The sequence below is a fragment of the Cydia strobilella genome, chromosome 3, assembly GCF_947568885.1.
Source record: "Cydia strobilella chromosome 3, ilCydStro3.1, whole genome shotgun sequence".
NCBI lineage: Eukaryota > Metazoa > Arthropoda > Insecta > Lepidoptera > Tortricidae > Cydia > Cydia strobilella.
Genome location: NC_086043.1, coordinates 4132375 through 4160240, shown reverse-complemented (window position 1 = coordinate 4160240; position 27866 = coordinate 4132375). Strand labels below are relative to the sequence as shown.

The 27866-nt window shown below is 37.3% G+C and overlaps 1 protein-coding gene across 3 annotated transcripts in view; it reads right to left on the bottom strand.

The window, feature by feature from the left end:
- The window catches only part of LOC134755635 (neuroglian), a 50653-nt gene that overhangs the window by 22286 nt on the left and 501 nt on the right, over positions 1–27866 (bottom strand). For all 3 annotated transcript variants that reach the window (XM_063692145.1, XM_063692143.1, XM_063692144.1), the window contains exons 2-6: positions 27770–27854; positions 24942–25068; positions 10649–11278; positions 9546–9736; positions 1267–1542 (exon numbers count right to left, since the gene is read on the bottom strand). In XM_063692145.1, the coding sequence (XP_063548215.1) occupies positions 1267–1542; positions 9546–9736; positions 10649–11278; positions 24942–25068; positions 27770–27830 (1285 nt within the window). In that variant the 5' untranslated portion in view covers positions 27831–27854. The remainder of the gene's footprint in view (positions 1–1266; positions 1543–9545; positions 9737–10648; positions 11279–24941; positions 25069–27769; positions 27855–27866) is intronic.

Sequence of the window (27866 nt, the reverse complement as noted above, 5' to 3'; positions counted from 1 at the left end):
TCCAAGATTGGATCACCAAAAGGCCACCATGATGTTGATGATGATGATGATATTGATAAATAGATTTCTTGTTGCGCAATAGTTAATTGTTGACGAACAGTAATTAAGGCGAAAAAGCCTTTTTCCAAGCCCGTCACAGTTATTTATCTTGCAATATTTCTCGTCTCATTTTATTATTGTTTGCATTTCAAATAGCACGCAGAAAGCTGATAAACTTCTTCGTTGGGAAAGCGAGAAACTTATCAATACCGAAACGCTGAGCTATTTCTACACGGCACAAGTTCCCCGTTACTACCATTCTTATCTCTGTAATTTGTCATTATAAATTTAGAGTGACAGCTGTATTCTAGCCCGTTCATTTGTTTTCTCATAAAACTCTGGAATTGTGAATGACAACATGAATGATCCAATTTGTGCGGCCGGGGCGTTTTCGGTACGAGTCTATAGCAGCGGAATAGACTTCCGGGATCGCATTTAAGACTAAATTGGACTGTTGTTGGTTTAAATGGAAATATTTATATTGTTTTCTACAAATAATAAAATTTAAGAGTTACATTTTGGGTTACCTATTGATATAATACTATATTTTATATTGGTAAATTATGCATTTCATTTCAAGTTTGGCAAGTCTCCTAAAACGTCGCATAATAAGCATTTTAGGAAACAAGCAGTCTAGCAATATTATCTTTGTCTATTTTAGGATGCAGCTTGCAATATGCATGTCAAAGAGACATACTTACGTCACCATGAATATTCGCGATACACAATCAATTGCCGAAGCGCATAACTTAAACTGAAGTGCGATAACGTACCTTACACCTAACCACAAAAGCAGTACGTCCATAAAACCAACACATATAATGTGGAGATTTTTCTCCTCGGCTTCGCATAACGGCGTAAAAGCACTTGAGCGCATTACACGTATACACCATGAAATAAAGTCTTCTGCCTTTTCCAAGATGAAAGGAAAGACTTTGTCGATGTCTGTCGAAACATATACTCCTATAGCGTTTTCAGAGGTGTGTAAGCTCTTTGTTCTATATATCGGGAGCATTGGACATTGATGTAGACATCCTTATACACGTAACCGATGGAGTTGGTAGCGTTGCAGCCGTAGTTGCCGGTGTCCATCTTGATAAGTCCCGTGATGGTGATGGAGTCCGCTGCCACCGTGCGGTGCGGGTTCGGCGGCGCGCGCTCGACGAGCTCGTCGTTGAACATCCACTTGCTTTTGTATAAATGAATAAAAATACGCATGGTACTCACATTGGACATTAATGTAGATATCCTTATACACGTAGCCGATGGAGTTGGTAGCGTTGCAGCCGTAGTTGCCGGTGTCCTTCTTGGTAAGTCCTGTGATGGTGATGGAGTCCGCCGCTACAGTGCGGCGCGGGTTTGGCGGCGAGCGCTCGATGGGCTCGCCGTTGTACACCCACTTGATCTGCGGGTCGGGAGAGCCGTCGGCCTTGCATCGGATCACGGCGGTCTCGTTTTCGGCCAGATTCAGGGATTCCGGGGCTACAGTGAAGTATGGGGCGGCTGTGAAAAGAAAAAAGGGTTAGGAAGTCTTGTATTTTGTGAAAATCTCAGTGTTTTCCCTGTTACATCCAAAAGAAGGATTTCAATTTGTGGAAAGCAGCTACTATCATACTTTTTACAGAAGAACAACTAGATCTTTGGAACGAGGCTTTGTCATGAGAGTAAAGACTGTTAGAGGTTCTGAAACAATTTATTTTAACGAACGAAATCGTCAGAAGATTAAAAAATTACCATGCCAAAAAATAATGCTACGTTGTAAGTTGTAACGTTAGTCAACAGTGTTAACTAATTAAATTTGAAATACATCTATGTTAAACTTTCTCGTGTCTATCATGCCGGGAATTAAGTACCAAAAGTACGACAACCTTGTGTTTCGGGGAAAAATTATGTCAAACACGGAACGGGCACGTTTCAGACGGCTATTTAAATATTCGTACACAAAGGGGAAGATTGGCATCAGTTATGATTCATTTTAATGAATTTTATGCGGGTGAAATAAACTAATTAAAAGACAAAAATCTTAATGTCGCACATCGGAGTATAAATGCCTTTGAAGTAATATAAGTTTCGAGTAATAAGGTACATAAAATCAGTAAAAATTAAGCTGCCGCAAACCGCTCCAATATCCAATAAAACAGCAACCGAAATATCACTATCTGTCCATTCACATTCGCAATTCGATACTCATATTAGACGTCTCGTTATTACCATGTGCCTTCGATAGTGTCTCGCTAGATTTCCATATTGCTATTTTACACAGCGGCAACGGCCACCGTGAAATGGAATGGTTATTGGGGCTCGGCGCCGGCGGGAGGGCGCTTACGGAAAAACGGATAAGGGGATACCTGTGGTCTTATTCCTATTTATTTGCTGGAAAAACCAGGGTAAGCACACTATTTGACTACGCATAATTATTACGGAGTCCGAGGTCTTAGTTGCACTGGTTTGCCTGAAAGTTCAACTCGCTTAAGCTTTAGCAGTAAGAGCTCACAGTCTGCATGGCGTATACAGGGGGTAAGGTGTATACATATCGTATTTGTCTGAGCCACGTACTCGATTACTTACGTGAGACTACGTCCGGGGTGAGACAATCGTATTGCGATATTGATTTGTTTGAAATGACGTTTCTTTACCGAGCGCATTAACATTAGAAATTGATTGAGTATATCAATTGATTATTCTAGTTCCTAGAATGACAAGATTCAAAGGCTATAGTTTTCATATTGATCGGAATACCATATTTTTTAAATTGTCTCAGATTTGGTACATTTTTCTCCTAGTCAGAGATTAGATAAGATAAATACCTATTATTTACTTTCTGCAATCATGTGCAATTGCAAAGGCGCGTCCACTGCCAGTCAAGTAAGGAAATAATGTCACAGAGTTCTATTGGATGCTCCGGGAGACTAATTTAGAAGTTTTGTACGCATAGCTTGAGAAAAAAAAAAACCCGTAAATAAAATACTGGCCAACGAAACGCTATATCATCGTTAATAAGCCCGAATGGATTTACGTCTGGAATATAGGGCAAGTATGCGTTGGGCCGAGTTGGCTTAGCAATGTTGGCAGAGCAGTTACTGGCGCGTGACGCGGCAATCTACTGGACGTGGCGCGGGATCAAAACGAATTAAGAGCTTTCCATTCATCCCGGCTTTTACAATTATTTAACTGAGAAATATGGCTGTACTGGAACAAAACAGTTTCTTGGCCAAGCCCTTAAAGACTAGAAAGGCGAAATTTTTGTTGCATATCGAGATTTTAGAAGTTGCTTTAGGGATTCTATAATACCGTGACCTGTCAAGAAAGACTTATCGGTAGTTGGGTGTGAATAAAATTCTCTTAAAAGTTGTTAGTGTTATCTTATAAAGGGCCTCAAAAATACAGATTTTTTGTAAACAAAGTGTAAAGACTAGGCAAAGGAAATTAAGTACATTTGACAGTCACAAATAATAATGATAATTGAAAACTTTAGGGTCAGTGGTGGTGCCAGCTATAATCATTTATTTACTTCCTTATTACCTACTATCGTCTCTCACTTATTCCAACTTTCCTGGTGTACCTGATCTCCTAGCTACTTTATAGACACATAACATAATATAGTTTGTTTTACAATAGGGCAAAGTTGTTGTTTTAACCGCTCGTGGTAATATTGATACCCGAGCAAGCGAAAGATTGAAAAATAGAATCTATAGCGTTGCGAGGGTTTCAAAGCACGAGGGTTAAACAAAATTTGCCCCTGAGTGAAATACAAAATATTTCACCACACCAATCCGAAGAAAATATTAACTGTAAGATACTAAGATATCAAATAAAATCAAATCCAAATGAACGTCATTAAATATATATCATTTAAAATCATCATAAAAAGTCAATTCTACCAGCTAACATAAGGAAACAACTCAAAATTTCCATCTGATTACTTTGCCCCACATGTGGATAAAATGCAACTTTCTTATCAGTTTTTGAACCTTTACCTGCTGGTGTGAAAAAAATACAGATGTAGTGCATAATTATTTTCCATCTTATTTTCACGGAAACGTTCGATCGTGTCTCGCTATTTCAGTCAGTCTCGATACAAAAAGTACTGAGGTTGACTGAAGTAGCAATACAAATACGATCGTTTCAAAGAACATACGATGGAAAACAATTATGTACTACATCTGCAACTATTGTTTACTATGCGTGAGAACAAACGCATGCGAGACGGGGTGTCGCCCCTCTTTAAAACGGGCAGTTTGCGTGCGTGTCGCACACGCACAACGCATTGCTCGCGTGACACGGCTAATCCGTTTGATTGCAAGCTATTTCTTCTATGATTGTGAGATAATTTAGTGTTACAGCCGGAGATGGATGAGAACGCATTTGAATTCGCTGTGAAATTTTAAATAGAATAAAATATATAATTAATCCATAAAATTTGTTTGCCCGATTTGGCATGTTTGTTCTTGTTTTATCTCCTATAAAATTTTGTGTGGTTATTTTAAATTTAAAACTCAGCAAGGCATTTATTTAGCTTTTTACTGGATCCGCACCTTTGCAAAACAACCGTAACAATACCTTTGTCCCATAATTGTGCGGTAGATGAACTATCGACGTACAGCTACTATAATGAGCACAATATTCTGATGTTATGACTATGTAAATATAGGATGCGGACAATTACATATAACGGAAATGATTCGGAAGTCACGTCTAACCTGGTGACACAGATAGTCGCAAGGTTAGAGGGACTGCAGGAACGATGACACATAATATAGCCAATGTAGAGATCTATAGCACATTCTGAATTTGAATGCTAAAAGTCTGTTGCCTAGTCTTACCTTTAGGACCATTTGATGGTTTTTAAAAGGCTTCTATCGTTCATCATACTCAAAGGTTGATTAAATTTTACTACGAAATCGAATACGTCGTCTTAGTAATGCTGTGTTAAAATACAATTTCAATTAAAAACTTCTAAATAACACAAATAATAATAATAACCACGACATCTAACAGTTAATTTATTTCAAACCCGTGTCAATCAAAATATAACCCTAATTAAAAAGAAATAAGAACTACGAGAATCGTATTTCTACAGTAATGGCTTACAGTCACAGCACACAAGTTTCTAACATTAATGTAATAATGTAATTGATAATTTGATATCATGCAAGGGAAGCCATTAGAGTGAATTTAAGACTGGGACTGGCACGCTTCGACATTCGATACGGGCACTTATTTAGCAAGGGGACGAGGAAAAATGGTATAGAAAATCCTGGGCGTTGCGTTTCGTTTGTCTTTAATCGAATCCTAATCTAATTTGAGTTTAATATTATTGTCAATGCGTTGTACAGTCAGTAAAAGAAGTAGCTAAACGTGCGAGGTTTCGAGCACAGTAGCTGCTAGCTTTCTCTCTTGCTGACCGTACTAGTTCGCATTAAGTTTAGTTGCCTCAAACCAGTACGTATTCAATATCTTCAATTTTCATTCAACAACCATTTGCGTTTACTTACTTATCTTTTCTCTTTTTGCATATAAATAAGTGTTGGTTAGTAGCACACAACTTGTATAAATTGTATAAATCTTTGACTTTTGATTTAACGTGTAGGATAGTCGAAACAAGTCATGACGATCGTATGTAAATACATATACTCGTAGATTATGCGATCGTGTTTATTTATACAAGCTTTCGTCAGTACCTATTTTTGCGGATATATCTTAAAATACAGATAACCTCATGACAGTATTGTTAAAGCGAGATGAAGTAAAACAAACTTTCATCAGTTTTTGACCTAATTTAGTTTAATATAAAGATAACCTCATGGCAATGTTTTTTTACCACACCTAGTGATGGGCGAGCGGAAAGTTTCCTTTATGGGAAACTTTCAGTAACGTAATTTACTGAGAATATTTCCGCAATATTCTCCTGACGTGAAAAATAGGGAAATTCCTTGTGTTGGCGTGGCGAAAAATTGTGTGTTTCACCCGGTGGCAAAACTTGTTTAACCCACGTGCCTTGAAACCCTCGCAACGCTCAAGATTCCATTTTTCGAACCACTTTCGCTTGCTCGGGTATCAATATTAGCAAGAGAAATTAAACAAGAACTTTGCCCCCTTGTAAAACAAATAACTATTATATCTGGATGAAAATATTGCAGCACGGAACCCTAAAAGAGACGTGAGTTGTCCTGCCCTGTATTAGGAAGGGTCACCCCATTGCCAATTTGGGTGTCAGTTACAGTATGCGGCGCGCGTAAAACGTCTTCCTTATTGAGATTGCAAACACGCCGGCTTTGAGCCCTGTGGCTTGAATTACTTCGTTCTAAAGGACACCCTCCATTTCGTCGTAATATTTGATTGTAAATCAAGTTAATAAGAATTTATCGCAAGAACGGAAACGTATTATCTAGAATACTAGACATTTCGGCTGCCTTTCATTTTTCACCAGATTTTGGCTTAGGTACATTTTTATCCAATTCACCTTGAGTTTTATATTCTAAACGTGGTTTTTACATGACAAAATGTAACTTATCTATCTATCTCACTAGCTTATGTTAAAAGGTTTCATTGAAAGTTCAACTCAATACAAAGAAGTCCACTTTCAGTTAAGTACGATAAGAGTAAAACTATGAAGTATTGCTTATCAGTTAGGAAGTTTACGAAGACCTAATCCACAGAAACCACAGAACTCTTATCTCAGCTGTACGTTCGAAACTCGATCTTACAGGAAGTCACACTCATACCTAATGTACTGACCAGTTACTCAGAATTTAAACGGACGGCGAAGTTATGAATAACTGAATTACAGTCGCTGTTATTTTTTAGGGTTCCGTACCCAAAGGGTAAAAACGGGACCCTATTACTAAGACTCCGCTGTCCGTCAGTCTGTCTGTCACCAGGCTGTATCTCATGAACCGTGATAGTTAGACAGTTGAAATTCTCACAGATGATGTATTTCTGTTGCCGCTATAACAACAAATACTAAAAACAGAATAATATAAATATTTAAATGGGGCTCCCATACAACAAACGTGATTTTTTAGATGTTTTTTTCCCTAATGGTAAGATACCATTCGTGCGCGAGTCCGACTCGCACTTGGCCGGTTTTTTTGTTTTTCAGTTGACTCGGGCTAGACGACAAGTTGTAAAATTCGGACACAAAATTATTTTAGACGACGGCACGTGCCCGAGGGCCTGCACTTCAGTTGAAGTGTCGATTGTTACCGTTGCTCGTTGTATGAAAGAAATTTACCTTTCTAGACGAAAAGCGCTAAAAACATTTTTGTGGGGAGCGTTATTTTGACGAGAAAATAGGTTTTACCTGCCACTATAGTTCAAAAAGACACTATGCGTCATCAATTGTGATTTAGGAAATTCAAAAGAGTATTTTGTTTTAATAATGAAATTCTCAGCATTTACCAAAGTAAATTGTAAAATCCTGCTACGTAATAAATAGGAGGGTCTCTATTGTTTGACATAATTATTGAAAGTTATAATGTAATGTTTGTCATATTATCATTAGTCATAATTTGGTTTTTCTCAGAAACGCGTAACTTTTCAGGATTGCCATAAAACAAACCAAACCTAACCTTACCTATCTATAGGAGTTATCCTATAGATAGGTAAGGTTAGGTTTAGTTACCGAGGAAAATCCTGAAAGTTAACGGTTTCAGAATTATGACTAATGATAATATGACAATCATTACATTATGACTTTCAATAATTATGTTAAACAAAGGGACCCTTAAATAGGCACTATGTATGTATACTGATTATATGATACGTTTGACACACGCCTTTTAATGTCCTAAAGTGGTGTTGTACAAATTAGTCGGGTCCGTCAGGCCATGACCCAATTGAAGTTCAGGGAGTGGACTGAAATGAGGTATCTATTCCAACTGTTCATGTTTTAAAGCCCGATTTGACCAAAATAGAATGAAAACTTAGTCTGCGGTCAAACATGTATGGACTAAGGAAAAAAGTAATGTTATTCTTGGTGACACTAGTTGATAATAAACTGCCGAAATTTACGATTGTAATTTCTATTAAATTTGAGTTTTTATTAACTTTTCAAAAAGTATCGTTTGGTAAAGTGATGGATGACGGAGAAGAAACATCACAAACAGAACTAAAGTATTTCACGTTTGGCGTTTTGTTTATATGTGTTAACTTGTAATTAGTGAATATAGGTGACAACTGTATTCGGGCTTTTTGTAATTGTGATGAAATACACTATGGCTATAAATGTTCTTAATAGCATTATAGCTGTTCGGTTACATGGGTTTTTTGTTAATTAAAGTTTTTTTCGTTCATTTTTCAATTATTTACAACATTTATTTGATTTAACTAACTTAGCGGTTTCACTCACGTGTTGCGTGTTTAAATTCGAATTATTTGATTTATACCATAAAATATGAAAATGAAGTACAAGAAGAAATACGAGATGCGAGCTTTTTGCAGATATGAGTAAGGACGAATAACAATATGTAAGTACATTGTTTTATCTAATAAAGTAATAGTAAGTATTTATCAGTGAACAGTAATGTAACGCCACGTGTTGAAATTGATAAATGACCCTATGAGTCAGGTTCGATGTGTAATAGCTATTTATTAGGGTCAGTCTATAAATATTGATGATATTTTTATCTAATTTCCCTGATGTCATACAAAAAGCTTTGTGTAATTATTAATGTATGTGACATTTTTATCTAAAGGCCATTATTTTATTTTATTTTGTTATTGACCGTTCGATTGCTTTGTCTATTCTCTTTATAACTTTTCGGCATATGAAATAATCTATCTTTATTGTACATAAACTTTAAGCTCACCGTAACGCACCAAGGATCACAGGTCTATTCGTAAGATCAGTGCCCAGTTTATCAAAAGCTTGTAGCTTGTAATACTGTAATACAAGTGGAAGTCCCTTTCTAACAACAGCTGTCAAAAAGTGTGTTCCGCTTGTATTACAAGCTACAAGCTTTTGATAAACAGGGCACAGGCATGAAGTTTATGCCTTGCCGGTATTTTCTTACTGATTGCGTATATGGGTAACCGCTCTTAGAGTGGTTGCTAACGGTGCGTATCTTTCCTTAAAGACACGGAACCTCGCGGGGTTCTAACAGTCAAGTTACGCGTATTTGACAAAGCATAGTCCCAAAAGGATATCTTTTCGTTCTCACAATAGGTTACTCACTTACTTTGCTTGAAATTTAATTAGTAAGATTAAATTCTCATATAATGAACAGGATGACTAAGATTTGAAGGGTGTCTAATTACAGGAGGTATTTAATTGTTTTTGAGTCTAGTTCAACGTACGTCGCCTAGGTTGTATTTAGTATGTATCTCAACATTATTTGCCTAATCTACTTGCATTTACAAAGTACCCGTATTCTCCACATGGTTTACTTACGGACTACCCATCCCATGACTTACCGTTTTGTAATTGCCCACATCATCGGTCTATGCCTATATTAGAAACATAAGTAGGAAGCTGGATTTTTGTGGACTTATTACTAAGAACTTACCTTTAATGTAGAGGTTGACGGAGTGCGACTGCGCGGATCCGACTCCATTGCTGACTTCACAGGTGTACGTGCCCTTGTCGCTATTGGTCACGGGGTTGATCACCAGCGTCTTGCCGTAGTTGTCCTGCGTCACGCGACTCGATGATAGGATGGTCTGTCCGTCTTTCTTCCACACTATTTGAGGGAGCGGTCTGGAAATACCAAGCCATTTAGACCTCTGTTACACGAGAGATGCTGGAAACATATTGTGTAGTTGCAGTCCTTTTATTTATTTATTGTAAGCTTAGTTAAGTAGTAATTAGTGTTAAATAGTGTAATTGTAGTATGTAAATTTTTCATGGGTGATCCTTGCCTGTTATTAAACGTTTTATTTATTTATTTTATTATTTAGGGAAAAAACGAGCTATGATGGCGGTGATTAGGTGCCCTAGGGGTAATGGCGTTGCGGCGGATTAGCAAACAGTCACGTAAAATAACGAACGTCTCCAATTAGCCTCATGCATGAAGTTTATATTTGAACGAAATATGTTTTATTCGGATGTTTGTTACCGTTATATCATGTTACAAATGCATTTCCGTTTTTAAATTACCATTTAATTACTTAAAATTATAAATAAAAAGTACAAAAATTTGCCCGCGAAAAGCTAGCGAGCGAAACGCTCGAAACGCCACGTGACGTCACGCGTTCGACAGATTAGTGTCATTAGTAGCAAACGTCAGTTGGGCCGCCCAACGTGTGACGTCATCACGCTCTGTCGAATTCGCGCCAAAAATTATGAGCGTTTCAACCGCTCAAAAATTTTCAACATTTTAAATATTTTTTAATAAAATAATGTTAAGGTTTACAAAAGTATTTTTATCATTTCCGGTGTTCCAACGATATAAATTATGAATCCAAAAATAAAAATAAATTCATGCATGGAGCTAATTGCATACGCAAATCAATGTTAAGATTTGTTTATGACCCACCAATATTAAAATACAATTCTTATCATGGAGCTTCTTAAGTTCGTTCAACTAGCACGTGACAAGCCGAAAGCAAGCTTCATAAAAAGTTATAGCTTGAATTATTGTAATTAAATTAATAAGTGGATAAAACTTACGTTCCGCCGTATATACAGTAGATCTCCGCCTTTTTCCCTCTCAGCGCGACTTCGTTTCTTCTCGTGGTGTATTGCTCCTCAGGCGGGTACTTGTTCTGCGTCGGCGATATCCCGCCAGTCTGCTTCACTTTCAGAAACACCTTGTTGCCGAGCTTGTACTCGTTCCTGAACAAGGATTTGGCTGCGCAAGTGTAAGCTAGGTTAGTGTCCTCGCTGGCGTCGTAGCGCGTCACATTCGAGAACCAGAGGTTGCCCTCAGGATCGAGAGTCATTCGAGAATTGTTGATGGTCTTCAGCTGGCCCTGGTCGCCTTGCAACATCCAGTAGACGTTTGGTTTGGGCCAGCCGTCGGGCGGGTGGCAGGTCAGTTTGAACGGGCGACCTTCTTGAGCGGTGAGCAGTTTCTGTGCACCGTCCCCGGTATCTTTGAACGAGTTCAGCTCGGCTTTCCGTACGAAGACAGAGTTAGATGTGGCCGTGCCCCACTCGTTGTAAGCGAAGCACTGGTACTGGCCCATGTCCTCGTCTTTGGGCTTGCTGACGACTAGAGAGCCCCGGCCGGGTTGTTGCGACATTCGGTCGGAGTAACTGGCATATTCGAAGGGTTTGCCGTTTTTCACCCATCTGTACCTGTTGAAAACAAGGATTTGGTTAAACAAAAGGTTTAAAAGAGTCATCTATATGTAGGTTAATTAATCAAATCATAACTGCCGTCAAGACAGAAGTGAGTTGTTGAGAATGGGACGTGTTAGAGGCCTCACTCAATACTTAGGTGCGCTAAGAATAGATATGCTCAAGCGCATGCACTCACCAATTAGGTGCCTAGCTCCGTGGGTATTGTATGAGTGAGCATTGCATGCAATTTGCAACATTGATGTATAAAGGATGGAGATCAAATGTCGCTAGTGTCATTTTATGTGGACTGCAGTGATTAAGTGACACATGACATAAGTCGCATAAGAACCATGACAAGGCCAACCGTGGTTCTTATGCGACTCTCTAGTCGTCTCTGTCTAGTCTGGTTAGTTGTCTAATTACAGGAGGTATTTCATTATTTTAGAGTCTAGTTCAACGTACGTCGCCTAGGTTGTATTTAGTATGTATCTCAACATTATTTGCCTAATCTACTTGCATTTAGAAAGTACCCGTATTATCCACATGGTTTACTTACGGACTACCCATCCCATGACTTACCGTTTTGTAATTGCCCACATCATCGGTCTATGCCTATATTAGGAACATAAGTAGGAAGCTGGATTTTTGAGGACTTATTTGTATTCACTGTATCTAACCTAGGTACCCACTGATGGTACAAACTGCAGCGTATACTGCGTTTCGAGATCGGCCTTGGAGACTGTGGTAAACAACGTCTCCCTCCATCCCCTGGCGGTGCGGATCCGATCCAACCTCAAAGTACTTGCGGACTCTAACAAGGAAATTAGGTTGTTCTGGATTAAAGCACACGCCGGGCTGGAGGGAAACGAAAGAGCTGATGTGCTTGCTAAAGACGCAGCCCTGAAACTAAAAACGAAACCCAATTACGACAGATGCCCGGTTACCTACGCAAAAAGGCAGATACGTCTGGAGTCGAAGGAGGAATGGAATCGGCGGTACAAGGCTGGGGAAATTGCCTCAACCACAAAAGCGTTCTTCCCGGATGCCATAGAGGCGTATTCTGTCGTCCGTAAAATGTCGCTGGACCACATCGCGGTACAAATGTTGACGGGACACGGCGGGTTCTCCGAGTACTTACATCGGTTTAAGTGCAAGGACAACCCGGCGTGCATATGAGATCCACAAGCAGAAGAAAGTGCTCTACATATCTTAGTGGAATGTCCCGTATACGGAACTGGAAATTAAAATAAGTTACGAAAACCTGCCGAACATTATGAAAAACAAAAATATGAACGCGAAACTCTTAGCATTTAGTTAAGCCATAGTAACAAAGGTTGTAAAAATAAACAAATAGATGTCAATAGGAACACAACAATTTACATATAATGAGTAATATCAATTGTGTCCAAAACAATGTATTAAATATAGCACGTAATATGTAATGCTAGTAGTAAGTAAATATAAGATGTAATAGATATGTAAGCCAATAGTAATGCCAGGATAGTAATGCCTCATTTACAAAAAAACTTAAAGCACTCCTTATTGACCTTGCGTGCTACAGTGTAAACGAATTTCTGGAAAAGGATCATTGACCCTAACACTACAATCAAACCCTGTAAATAAAAATAATGTAATGTGCAATTTAATATTATGTAACTTATAATTTAAAGTTTATATTATTTTTGAATATTTTGTATTTTTGTTTGACATGTAAATGAGATGTACATTTATCAATAAATCATCTGAAATCTGAAATCTGAATATTCAAGGCAATTTTAAAAAGTAAGGATAAAAATGTAAAACAAAACAAAATAAAAACCTACCCACCTGTGTGTACAATCACTGCACCCTTACAATTAAAGAGAAATAAATAAATAAATGATAGTTTCAGTAGAATCAGTAGAATACTTGGGAATCCCGCCCATACAACGTAAGAATGATGATGAATGAAAGAAAGAACAAGAAGTACGAGAAGCAAAATTGATAGAACTGGAATGATAGTACCTCAGGAAACAAAAAGTCTGGTGTATTTCATTTGATTTTAAATGGGAGTCGAGACCTTCTGTGTCCCAGTAGCAGCGTAAGTGTCTAATTTATGATCAATGGCTCGGTGGGCGACCACGACCTTCGCTAGGGAGCGTCTTAATAGTGATCAGGTATAGTGCGACCAGTGCGGCTTATTTGCCAGGCCGTGTTCACGCCGTGTTATACCTGGGTTGGGACACAGAACGGACGAATGTAAACTCCTAACTACATATTTAAGTTATTGCTCATTTTAATCTCATATCTTAGGACAATACTGAATGGATGGATGGTACCTACTGAGTATTTGCAACATAATTAATTTTGCGGAATATAATTAGGCGGAAATGTGTAAGTTCAGAAGCCTATAATTGGTTTATTGCAAAAAAAAACAGGAGATAAAATAAGGAAAATAAGCAACAGGCTATCAACAAACCTAAGAGATTTAGGTTAACACCAGAATTCGTTGTAAAAATATACAAAGCCCCAGGTTATTTGCTTAAAGATAAAAGTTAATTAGGTTCCTACAGAAATTGTTTTATTATTAAATGTTTACGGGTTTCATTAACAAAGCTTTAAAAAATATTTTATTAAATATTCTATTCATCTTTCTGCTTTAATTAAATAGGTATGTCGGAAAAAAAAATGTTGTAGGTTTAATGAAGCATACCTACTCACACATTTGTTTAACCAATATATATTATCGTGGACGATTGATACAGGGACCGGCCCGCTATCCCTTATCGGGGTTTTATAAGGGTATTGCATAAGGCTTAACTCACCATACCCTTTGCCAGACGAAACCCTTTATTTTGCTTTTAAAAACCCTTATATAAAGCTACCACATTTGAGTAATAGGTAGCCCAAATACCCTTACAAAACCCTTATCATCCGCTCACCAACACCTTGCATATTGCTTATAAGGGTTAGCCTTATAAAGGGCTTCACTTTTAGCATATAAGCGTGCTAATTTAAGTCGTCTACCTTGTTCATAAAGCACACATTACTTCGAATCCGAGCGATCGTCGGCGGCGACGTCGGCGTTCTTTGACTAGGCACGTATTTTCTTTCCTTTTCATACACTACCGTAGATATATACTAATCCTGTCTCTTTCACGCAAAGGGAAACCTTTATAAAAAGCGCTTAAAGATAAGGGTAACCCTTATTAAGGGCTAGCCTTATTTTTGGTTAGCTTTTCGGTAAGGGTTAGTCAAAGGTAGGGGTATGAATGGGCTTGCAGTTCAAAAGGGAAAGTCTTTCAATGTGTTAGCCGTGTTTAAGTGTTGCCCATTGAAAGGGTTTTATCGCGGAAAGGGTTGTCCGGTCCCTGGATTGATAATCAATTGTCCACGAAAAGGGTACCTATCTATTGATTGATGAGAGAATTGAGCTAAATTCTCATATACACCATTATGATGATGATGAGTATTTGGCTAAGCTGTTTTAAACATATTTCCTTACATGTATTTGCACCCTACCGAGGTTTAGTAATAATGTAAACTAAAAGGATGACAAGTTTGGTAGCAAGTTTGTTGACTTTGAAACCAATTTCTTATCCGACGTTGCATTTTGTCGAAACTCACGCAGAAATGACGATGGCATAGTTCCAAGCTGCCGAACACGAGCCAGAGGACTAAAGTCCTTACTCCTGATTGACCTACAAATATTCAGTGCGAGTGAATAGGTCACGCTATAAATATACGGTACGCAGGGGGCTTCGGTACATATACATATATGTCTTGTTTCGTGTATTCAATAATGTAACACTCCTAGTGAAAATGCGATCAAACGAGAATTGAGTTTTTTTTACATTTTACAAACAAATTGTATATACGAGCTCGAGGAACAAGATTATTACTAGTTACTAGTACTAATGCATATTATGAAACAATATGAAATTATTTCAGTGTATGATCAATTTTCCTATTAAATAATATTTATCTATACTTTAGAGGGGAGTTTTTTAGGAACGCATACTAATTAATCAAGACTATTGGTAATCCTTTTTGCATTGACATAGGATTTATAATTATTTAGATTTGTGTATTTGATATCTGAAACCAGGCTTACTATGTATATAGAGTAATATTAACTAAACGAAGTACATTACACACCGCAAGACTAAATACTTGCCAACAGCCGAATTTTGGTTGTAAGTATATTTAAAAGTCTGGCGTCTATAAATTTTACTATAATAACAACTCTCACAGTTTATCCAAAAGGTTTTTGTCGTCATTATACGAAGTAGAATTCATTGTTTGTGAAGCACTCGTGACGAGTAAAAGTAATTAAAGACTCTTGACTATACCACTTAAATAATAAAACAACCCTATATCGCTTCGCTTTCTACCACTCTCTACTCATATTCAATGGAGAACTACTGAACTGAATTCATAATTAAATATACATACATACATATAATCACGCCTATTTCCCGGATGGGTTGGCAGAGACCACGGATTTCCATTTGCTATGATCCTAAAATATCTTTTTCGCTTCCCTCACTTTCATAACATTCCTCATACACGCTCGCCGGTCTAGGGTGCTCTTGACCTGGCCTTTCTTCAGGATTTCCCCGATCTGATCAGAGAAAGTCCGATGAGGTCTACCCCTTCCAACTCCCGCTTATACTTCTCCCTTATACGCTCTTTTTGTTAGCCTTCTTTCACTCATTCTTTTTTATAATTAAATATGAATGTGTTTTATGCTGTAGGATGTAGAACTTCAAAATCTAAATTCTGTTTGGGACCTAATCGAAGTAGCCGTAGTATGAAAGTGTTAATTGGTATAGGCCAACAGTGAACCGACAGGCTGTTAGTTAAGAGCCATATGTGCATAGTGCACGTCGATCGATCAGTCTCAAAAGACTATTGGTGTCGAAGTTAAGAATTGTGAACCTTATTACCCGTTTTAAAATATAACCCATACAGTTTTGCTTTTCCACGAAACATATTTCATAGTGATGTTTAACGACACATACATACATACATACACAGAGACTCGCACTTGGCCGGTTTTCGCATGTCAACGACTTGTTATCTCAACGCAATCTCTACGCTAACCCGAGCCTGTTTGCAAAACTAAGTGCAGTCAAGAAGCGACACTCGACACCATAACGTACGCAAAGCCACGCCATGGCGGCAATCGTGACGATGCCTGACATTTCATACATGTTGTTGTTTATTAGCCTTCATTGTGCTCAAGATTCGCAAGCCACCACAATTCATACAAATTCAATATTGTTCTTTGATTTGTTGATGGATAATATTCGTTTGTCTATTAAAATCAAAGCTTTGATTTTTTTTATAATATAGGAGGCAAACGAGCAGACGAATCGACCTGATAGTAAGCGATTACCTTCGCCCATGGACACCCGCAATACCATATAGGGGTTGTAAGTGTGTTGCCAGCCTTTCAGATGGGAGTACGCTCTTTTCTTGAAGGGGTTACAATTTACAATATTTATTTGTTGGGGTTCACTTTATAAACAATTAAGTAACAAGTTTATATGTGTAAAAATGCGATAAACCAGCGCTTGACCAATGAAGAGGGCCGTTTTGGTAAGCCCCAGCAAGTTCATGTTTTTACAAATGGTTTAGTTCTCGTAGTTGTAAGAGAACAGAGGAATTAAACCGCATAAGGGCAGTCGGAAAATAAATTACGTTACTAATAAAGATGAAACATGTTTAAGTATCTAAACTATACGTTAGTGAATAGAATACCTGTGTATAAATTATTCATCTGTCTACCTGGTCCTTTATATCCTTGCTAAACAACTGTAGCAACGTGAGTCATCAAGTGTGTCATCAGGTCATAAAATATTATTGAAGCTGGCTTTTTAAACCAACAGCCACACCAAAGTACACTAAAAATACTATATTTATCAAACCAATTGTAATAAAAAAGGCGCATCAAATATACGGCACGAAAGCTTCACGAAAGCGATGAGTTTTCAGTCCGCTGCCGCAATCGCGGGGATTTAAAGTGAACAAAAGTTAAATGGAACTTTTGTTGACACGCAGTTCTGTTCGGTGCACCTTTGTTTGGAGGGTAGCTCCCCGTTGTCAATGCGAATCGCCTTTGTGGTATCTGTTTGTTTACTCTGACTCAAATATATTATAGTGCGCTTTTGCATAAAAAGAAAATGACGACATTAATGGCTAAACAATAAAATGAATGACTATTGTTCTTAAATTAAATTAATATTTATGCAATAATTATAAACCACACTATTAATTTTGCTTTAAAATTAGAACGACCCATCCATTGTGGTTAGCATTAATGAGTCTTTGGTTAAAATTTAAAATGTAATATCAGAACTCTATTATAGGTATAATCAGAGGGCTATTTTCAATTTTATAGAAGGTTGATAATTTCTCAATAATTCTAATTTTAGAATTCTCTTTAGGTCCCACGGCACCATTGCTTCGTGTTAAAGAATGCCATTTATCATTATTATTAGGGGGCCCTCCAATAATTTAATGATGTACAGCAAAAAGCATTGCGTAAAAAGTGTGTGCTACTCCATCATATTTTGGTGAACCATCTTTTATTGATATGACAGCATAATTAAGAACAAACACATATAGAGTTCGTCTAAGCTAACTCTGTACTGACGTTTATAGTACAAAGTGTGGAAGTGGCCACTATAATCGTTACATTTTCATAGGAATTTGACGTTTACGTTACAAAGCAAAGTCTGTGCAGAAGTTAGTCTTGGTCTGACTTTATCAATACGGACATTATCTCCAACTCCCACTATTTACGATCTTGTAACAAGCGCGAAGGACATACGCACAAAAACTCCAATGTGTTTAATCGTTGACATTACGTCATACTTATTTTTACGGGCATGATATCAATGCCATTGACCTTTTATGCCCGCGCGGTTACTTGCTCGGTCCTACTTGACCCACTTGGCTTTTACTTGGTTTCCATCTTACAACTACATAGTTGCAATATCAGCTTGTCTAGTACTTTGGCGTAGTTACAAGAAATATGGCGGCAGCAGATATATGTCACAGTAATTAAAGCGACGGGGTATTAAAAATGGTTGGCTGGTTTAATAAACCTCTGGCCGTAAGCAAGACTTTCCGCTGTAAGTATAAAAGATATCAGTAAAATAAGAGAATGCATTGCATAGAATGTGTATTACAATAACTGATAAGAAAAGCTTTACTAAAACTCATCATCATCAATAGTCATAATAACATATAGAACATCAAAATGTACAACATGTACCCGTAAATGTGCGAGTCTAAGTTTTCCACATACCTACTGAATATTTTAAAGTTACCTATACCTATACGGACAAGCTGGACTCGCACTATCGATAAGTCATGTTAGTCATATGTGGTATTTTCTATAAAAGGGACCTTATTGTCGATGGCGCTTACGCCATTATAAACGATGCCCCGATATAAATACAATGCCGCGCGACGCTGTGCGACGTAAGTGCCATCGACAATAAGGTCCCTTTTCATAGAAAATGCCCCATATATCATATATTCAGGTAGATACAACACACGTAAAGGTGTCAGACGACGGCCTTGCACACCCACTCACTCACACGTCTAAAATGAGCCATACGTAATCAATTTGGTGGTAGTCAAATTTTAAATTAAAGCTGCATTCAACGTTCTATAAATAACTAAACTATGCCTTATTTGCATCGTAGTAGGAAAAAAGGCTCAATATTTTATACTTCTCTTATATTTCTATTGCATTTTCTTTTTTTTAAATATTTTATACAATTGAAAATACAATAGGCACTGCACAACTCTTCAAAGAACACTACACACAAAAGAGCTATCATTCCCAACGACCTTTGGGACGGAGTACGAAGATGTTGTCAATTGTAATAAAATTGCAGCTTGCGACATGCTAGTTCCCATTTGACCTATTTTAAGTTTCACTATTCCCGAATTTATTTAACGTATTTACTTTTATACTAAAGAGTGGTCCAGAGATAGAGGCCGTTTGCAAATATATAAATTGTGCTACGTAACAGAAATAAAGTGACAAAAATTGAATTACGTATTTAGTTTTACTTTTATTTACAGTCAATATGCTAAAAAAATTACAACCCAACAGGACCCTGTTTAGCACATTTCAGTATTTTGGAGCGGAATCGATTGAAGTGATTTTCTAGATTTAATTGCGATTGCCTTAGAAATCCGCTACCAGTTTAGCTTCATCGCTGGGATGCTGTTAGCTGGCTTATTCCCAGTCGAGAGCAGTGTCTTCAATTGGTGTCTATAGTTCATTGTCCGATATAGAATTTGTCACGTAAGTTTCATCAGATGATGAAATGATCGAAATTTCTTCTTCGTTTTCGATAAAACGAAGAAGAAATTTTGACCGCTGGGAATGCTGTCCTTGTAAAGCTTAGCTACACCGGTCAATCTGCCCTTGATTTTATTTGGGGCTGCATCTTTTCTTCCTGCTTTGAGTCCCAGTTGATTTCTTTAGTTCTTTACTCGCCGATATATATAGGTAGACAGGGTCAAGCCAAGTTCTCGTGAAGCGAAGTGGTCAGATTTGCTACGATTATGTCTCGCCTTCTTTAACACTTTCTTTTGCAACCTGGGCGTGTTAATAGTCGGTTTTTGAACACTTCTTGTTCGGCTTGAATCCCACTTGATGTTTGTCTACGTACCGTTTGATCACATTTTGGATGGTCCGGTCAGGTACATTTTGCTTGCAAAAGTGATGCAAAGTCAGTACACGATTTTCAGAATGGCGTCTCTAAAATTCTAGTATTGACTTAGCTCGGTATTCGTGCTCGGTACGTTTCATTATATATTTTTTACATGATTTAATGATAAAATTAAATTATAACAGAAATGCAAATTAGGTTAATTTTACAATAAAATGCATTTAACATTTAAGACGGAAGTGGAGGACCCGCGCGAAAGCGTCTTTTCATACAAACGTAGTCATTTTCCTACCCGGATATTGACATTATTGAAAATATTTTGACACAATTTGTTGTATTTCAACCACAACTATGCCCCTACGTTTGATTTTTGTCGAATTTTTTATTATTATAAAAGTTAGGAGAATTTAAAAATTTATATGAAATCTGTTCGCTCCTAATTTTTACAATAATCAAAAAAAGTCTAACGTAGGGGCATTGCTATGGTTAATATACATCAAATTATGCAAAAATATTTTTCATAATGTCAATATTCAGAGAGGAAAATGGGGACTACGCTTGTATGGAAAAGCGGCCGTCCCCTTTCCTCCAATTGTTTAATTTTGTAGTCATATAAACGGCTGCAAAAAGCAGCTTCTATCTCTGGACCAACCTTTACTTTTATTTTAAGACAATTTTACTACATGCGATAAATAGTGGTTAAGTCGACCGTAATCCAAAAATACATGACAATTGCAGTTGAATAACCTCAATTTCGCTTTCACGTTCAATGAATGAATTATTATTGAGTAAAAAGCTGCTTTCGCGTCAGTTATGATGAATTCCACAACTTTTACAACTAAGTTGTAGTTTTTTTTTTAAACCCTGTGCAAGTGTGCACATAGGGTGTTACATAATATACAATATTAAAAGTTTAAATAATGTATAGGAATCTACGAAAAAAGTGGAATTAAATTGGCAAGGATCTAAATTGAGAATGATGCGATGCCGTGCGATTCTCATAGTCCACCTGCAGAGATAGGCTACGTTGTTGTAACTTATTTCGGTGCGATAGATTTTTTTCAGGGAGGGCGGTGAAAAATACGACTTGGCCCTCCCAAATATTAGACTGCTATTGGGGGATAGTCGGCGTAATTTAAGTGAGAACAGATGAGTTTTTGTTATGTCTCCATTGGGAACACCTATGACAACACCCTAAGAAAGCAGGTTGATTTTCTTAAAAGGCTTTTCTTTTCAGACAAACCTATACGGGCCGGGTACTGAGCAGGTGTCTAGATGAAAAAGTCTTGAGCAATTCTTATATGGGTAATTCGGTGCCATTTTTGACAGAGTTCACTGAACATTTGTAAATCCTAAGGTAAGGTATAGCATTGCTAGTTAGCGATTTTGCTACCATGGTATTTCTAACACTAGCATGTGACGTCACGATCAAATTACCTACTCTTTATAGTTTGATACTACGAGTTTTAAAATAGAATTTGTGTCTAAAAATAACTGCTCACTGCTGTCTACGTTTCTCTATTAATATTCTGGTGCTTTATTTCATGCATGGTGTAAAATAATTTATTTTAAATACAGTCAAATACCCTATTATATTTAAGCTCTTATTAAACAAGGGGCACCATCAGCTTTGTAGGCAGGTAGTAGGTAGTGTCGCCTAAGCTAGGGCACCTAGGGTAAACCCGTCATCATCTTATAAGGGCCCTCACTACTCTGTTCTCAGGAATACGGAGAATTCATTCTTACGTTACGACATGTCGGTCGAGAAATCCGTCTGGCAGACATGCGGGCTGGCTAACAAGATTATAGTGCGAGTGTCGGGTTGCAGGCGCCTTTCTTGAAACTTTACGCCTAACCCCGTTTTCACCTACACTTATTAACTGTATATCACACAATATATTAACCTGCCTATAATTTATGGTTCAAACGTCCAAAGAAAAAAGTTGGACAGTGACAGTTGTAAGACTAAGTCTATATAGAAACCTAGATTTTCGTAATTTAATTAATGCTGTTAAAACCTATCTATATAGTCGATTTTTACCTTTTTCTATCCACCAGCCCAAAAGTTCGTGTAATATTAGCTCTACTATACAGATTACAGAGATATTGCATGAAAAGCATCTTTAGTAAAACATTTCGAAGGTAAAAATCTTCCCTCTCGAGTAATAAATTTTCCTTTCAAAGAAATGGGAGATGGGTATTTCTCCTAGACATAGAAATATGCTTCATTGCATATGGAATGAGACGTCAGACATCACATCAAATGAGGCGAACTATCAATCAAGACTATGCGTAATTGGATGTGTGTACTATACCTACTACATTTACCTATAGATCTACTATAGAGATGTCTTCACGTTTTGGGTCAGCACGTTCCAGCCTTAAATGCTGCAGGAATTTAATGGGGCTAATGAACTGACATTTATTTTCTTGTGTCAATCGATCTATGAAAGTTTGCGTCTGTTATTATAATTTGTTTCGTGAACATGTTTCACTATAAATAGGACCTAGTTTTCAACCAGTTATTCTTACAATAATTTACAGGATACAAGCAATCAGCCCTCAGACCATATTTCTGGCAGTTAAATTTTTAATAACATTTTAATTTATTATAACATTTAACAAATTATACCAAGATCACAGGATGAGCTAATGTCACTGAATTAAGCGCTCACACGTCTTCGCGAAAACATTGCAATTTTAGATTTTACTAGTATCAAGATAAAGTTTACAATGGATTAACGCTAATAACTTCATCCGTCCATTACTAACAGGGAAACTCTAAACGGACCATCGGCGGATCTTATGCCTTTGGAATAAGGTATAAGAAAGGTCAGTTATCAATGTGGGCGATGCTACAAGAAACGGTGTTAAGCAATCATCTTAAGTTAACCATAGTTTATGGGCTCATTGTTTAAATAATTGTGTCAACGAACTACGGCACAGAATAAGTTATTACTTATTAATACTATTGTATTATCATACAGAACGGCCATGCTCCGCCCCGCCCCGATTCGAATTACCTCGCCCCGCGACAGCAGATTGACGAGCTTTTGGCGAACGCTCACTTCGGTTTTTAAACAAATTACTCACACAATGACGCATGACGCGTGTACAGACATGCCGTTCACACATAGAAACGCAAGTGATTTAAGATGTATGGCGTGTCCGCCCTGTGACTACGGTTAGGAATGAATGGCGCCAAGCCACACTGTGACGTACCGATTTTGGCACTAGAACTTGCAATATTTAACTGGTGCGAAGTCATTACCGAGGTTTTATTGCAAGTTAACAGCTTACGGCCGGAACTTAGTATCTATACATTTCTTTCTTAAGTATAGAGATTCGATAATACTTATTTATTTAAACTTCATTGTATACAATGCAACAATGTATAAATGATCCACTTAAATGACATTCTCTATCAGTCAATCATAGAAGGGTCTCCTCAACATCAAACATTGTTAAAAACGAAAGCTAGTCTACATTTGATCAAGCTTATTCCTTCCTTCGTTCCATTGTTGTTTATGAATGTTATGAAACTCGGTTGTGCGACTTTTACACTACGAAAAGTGCGATAACGTGAAATACCGGCTAATGTGTACGAAAAATTACCGGTCCCTCCTTCACGGTCTTTATTATTATTCGCATAAGACTTGAGTGTTGTTGACGTGCTAAAACCGGCTGCGCCTTCAAGGACAAAACAAATGTTTCAGTTTTGTACGCTTCTGTCTGATAGCTATCTATGTTGTAGGAGGGTAACGAACTAGGACTATGTACCACCCTTTTTTTTGGGTTTTGGAGCCTGGATATACGAGTATTATCAGGCGGGCATCAGATGTTAGGCTGTGCCTTAAACCTTGTATCAATTTAGATGTAATTTTGTATTAAAACAAATGCATAGTGGAACCCTTATTTATAATTTTAATTTATTTATTTTACAATTTATGTGTGTTTACTAATATATTTTTAAGAACTGTAAACTAACAAAATATGGGCCGACAGGCCTGAAATAAAGATTTTCAATTTCAATATACTCCGATACCATTAATACATTACATATTAGGAGTCTTGTTATATCGCGGCCAAATCTAGTAACAATAAATCGCTCTGTTGCAGACATATAAAGTATAATCGCGTGGATGAATTGGATGACATTTTTTCGTAAGCGCTGCTCCGTTACACAATGAGGTATAAATAATCTCAAGGACAAGACTGGGCACATTATAACCGCCTTTTATGACTAGTAATTGATCAACACAAAACACTTATTTGAACTGATTTATTTTAATAATTGATCAATTTGAGCACTCCAGCACACATATAGGTACTTGGCTAATTATTAAATAATTCAAATTTTAAATAATAGAGAAACGTAGACAGCAGTTAATTTTAGACACAATTTCTATTTTAAACCCCGTATAAAACTATAAAGAGTAGGTAATTTGATTGTGACGTCACATGCTAGTGTTTCATATAAATTCCATAGTAGCAAAATCGTTTTGACAGTTTGAAACAAGAAACTGATTTGACTAGTAGTCAAATACCCTATTACGATTTATTTATCGCGTGATAAAACTAAGGTAGAAACAGGCTAAACGATCGCCCTAAGGTCAATTTTAGCAAAATACGACACAACACATGTGCAGATTCGGAGCCTAAACACGACAGAGTTTCCTGTCACCCTATAAGCGGTTTCCACAATAGCTGTCCTGTAGGTACCTAAACGGTCTCCGATTATGAAATCCACCGGCGAAAAACGGCTGTAGACATCTCGACATTGGTTCTAAAAGAATTTTTCTAATAATTTGTCTGATAGTACTGATAGTTAGGCACGTCGCATACGAACCGGAGAGCTAGACTAAACAAGGGCACTTACTGTGGCGCGGACTCGCCCTCGGCCTCGCCGGGCTGCACCACCATGAAGAGCTGCTCAATCGTGGGCTTCACTATACGCGGCAGCGTCACTGTAGACTAAGTATAGTAAATACACTTACTGTGGCGCGGGTTCGCCCTCGGCCTCGCACTCGATGATGAAGGGCTTGTCGGCCTCGCCGGGCTGCGCCACCATGAACAGCTGCTCCTCCATCGCTGGCTGCTTCACTATCCGCGGCGGCGACGTCACTGGCGACAAACATCAGGTGTGAATGAATAAATGAATGAATAGCCTCAACATCAAAGTAAACTTTAATATAATGCCAAAATTCAAAGCAATAATAGGAGCTATAGGTAACGTCGAAAATCGAAGTTTCATGGCTCTACAGATATTGGTGGTTGTGGTTACAGTTGTTGAAGGTCTCGGTAAAGTTTATGAAGTGGGCCTGGATAGACATAAGAGAATTAAATTCCTCTTGAGGCAGATTACTTTATATTTGCTGCTCTATTTTAAAATAAGGGTGCTCTCATATGCATGTTTTAAAATGCAAGTGGAGTGCTAAATTGTAAGAATATTTTGAACAAAATATTCTTTAACTAATTGTCATGGCATAAACTGGGCACAGATGAATATTTAGTGCTATCCAAAATGGAACAATGGTGCATGATGTAAATGAAATATCATTACTGCATGCATTAAATACTCCAAAATATTCATTGCCAAAGTTATGTTAAAGATATCACACTAATGCTACCATAACAGAAATGATTCTAGACAACAGTTTACTTAGTATGTAATGTTTGACGATCATGATAAGAAGATAAGCATAATTTTGACATTGATGCAAATTTATAGTGTAATTTTCATCCTGAAATACATAAATCTCAATCTAAATCTTTCTAGACACAGAGAATTAACAAATTATCTTTCCCAATGAGCGATGCTTATAATGCCTAATAAAAAAACGAATGTTGGTTCATTAGTAAAACGTTGAAAATTATTACTCAAAGTGGAAATAATAAGTAATAATACCCAGAAGGCCTATACCCAGAAGGGGTCCTTAAATTAGAAAATAAATATAAGCAAAATGAATTGTAACTACATGTATACTTAAGGAATAAAAGGCTCTATTATTATTATTATTATGTTCGTCCTTTACATAATCTCGGGACCATGGGGTCCCGGACATTTGGAAGGCGTGCGTGGGGCCGAAGCCACGCAGAGGCCCCTTGTAAAAAGACAATTTACTCTAAAAGGTGATGTGACACCAACCGACGATTATCCCTGTATGCACTTTATTAGTGCACCCAAGGACAAGCCCCGGTTAGTGCAGGACTATTGCAATGATAAGAAACAAAATAAACTAGGCTATTGTGTTGAGATGTTAGTGTACTGGTTACCGGGTCTATGGAAATACTATGGCACCTGCCCCAATCTATGTTTAAAATCACGAAAAAAATGGACAGGTGGTGACTCGCCAACTCACAATATGGGTCCCTGAAAACGGCCGCTCGCACAGAGCGACAAGGGGACAACATCGCGTGAGTGGCTCAGGGTGTGCAGAGGTGTGCACCGCTTTCTACCCAGTGGCTGTAAACACTCACAGCCACTATGCCAACTCGCGTCTTATTATTATTATTATTAATAAGTAATAACATGTATGTTTGTATGACAACCTGTCTGGCCTAGTGGGTGGTGACCCCTCCTATGAAGCCGATGGTCCTGGGTTCAAATCCCAGTAAGGGCATTTATTTATTTGATGAGCACAGATATTTGTATATGATATATATGTAGTCTAAGTACCTACAATACAAGTCTTATTGAGCTTGCTGTGGGGTTTAGCCAATTTGTGTAATAATGTCCTATAATATTTATTTATTTATGTTTATTTCAATAAAAACAAAATTTTCCTGCATAGACTGTGTATCACTACATAAAACAAAGTGCCTTGAAAGTCTGGCCGGATGTCTGTCCCTATGTATGCTTAGATCTTTCATATTTCATATTTATTTATTGCATCCATGGTACACAGGTGTTACATATATAATAGTTTCACATGGGCCCTGGTAGGGCAAGGCAATTATCTTAAATCTAAAGATTAATTTATATATGTACAATATATTTGACAGTGTCTTATTTAACTTTTAATAATTTCATAGTTGTATTATATAATATATGTATAGTTATTTCTAGTCAATAACTGATTTTATTTTACCAAAATTTATAAAATTAAATATGCAATAATAATATACATCTTTAAAACTATGCAACGGATTTTGATGCAGTTTTTTTTAAATAGATAGAGTGATTCAAGAGGAAGGTTTATGGGCGGGTTGCTAGTTATTATTAAATGTGGATATTTATAAAGGTAGTATTTATTTTCCGAGCATCCTCAAAGTAGACCCCAGATGCGTTGGGACGACGACATTAAGAAGACTGTGGGGAAACAGTGGCTCCAAATCGCACAGAACCGTGACGAATGGCGCAAAATGAAGGAGGCCTACACCCAAAGGGTAGAAAAAGGCTAAAGAGAGAGAGAGAGTATTTATTTTATATTTTTGTAATATTTATTTATTTATTTTATTAAAGACAAAACATGTAGGAAACAACTTTTTCATAGACTAATAATTTTAACAAATGGTATGACACTGTGACCATAGTTTTTCATTTATCTCTGTTTATGAGAAGATCAACTAAGACAGAGAATATCAAAAACCTTTAATAAGTAACATGAATGATGTAATGAATGAATTTGACATGGAATAGGTCAAACAACTTTGTTTTCAACAGGTTTTACATTGAAAACTGAATGTTTTGTGAAGTAACTTATGAAGCTTATGAACCCTGGCAAGTTGTTAATCACTAACAGTTTTGGCAAGTAAAAAATACTCATGAATGCAAATTATACGAGGAATAAATGAAGATACGTGCAAATATGCAAATACTTACATAGCGCCGAACAGTGCGCCGCGGCCGCCAACAAACATAGCAGCTTCATCGTTGTGCCCATGGTGCAGTCTTCACTCTTGTATATCTAACAAGAAAC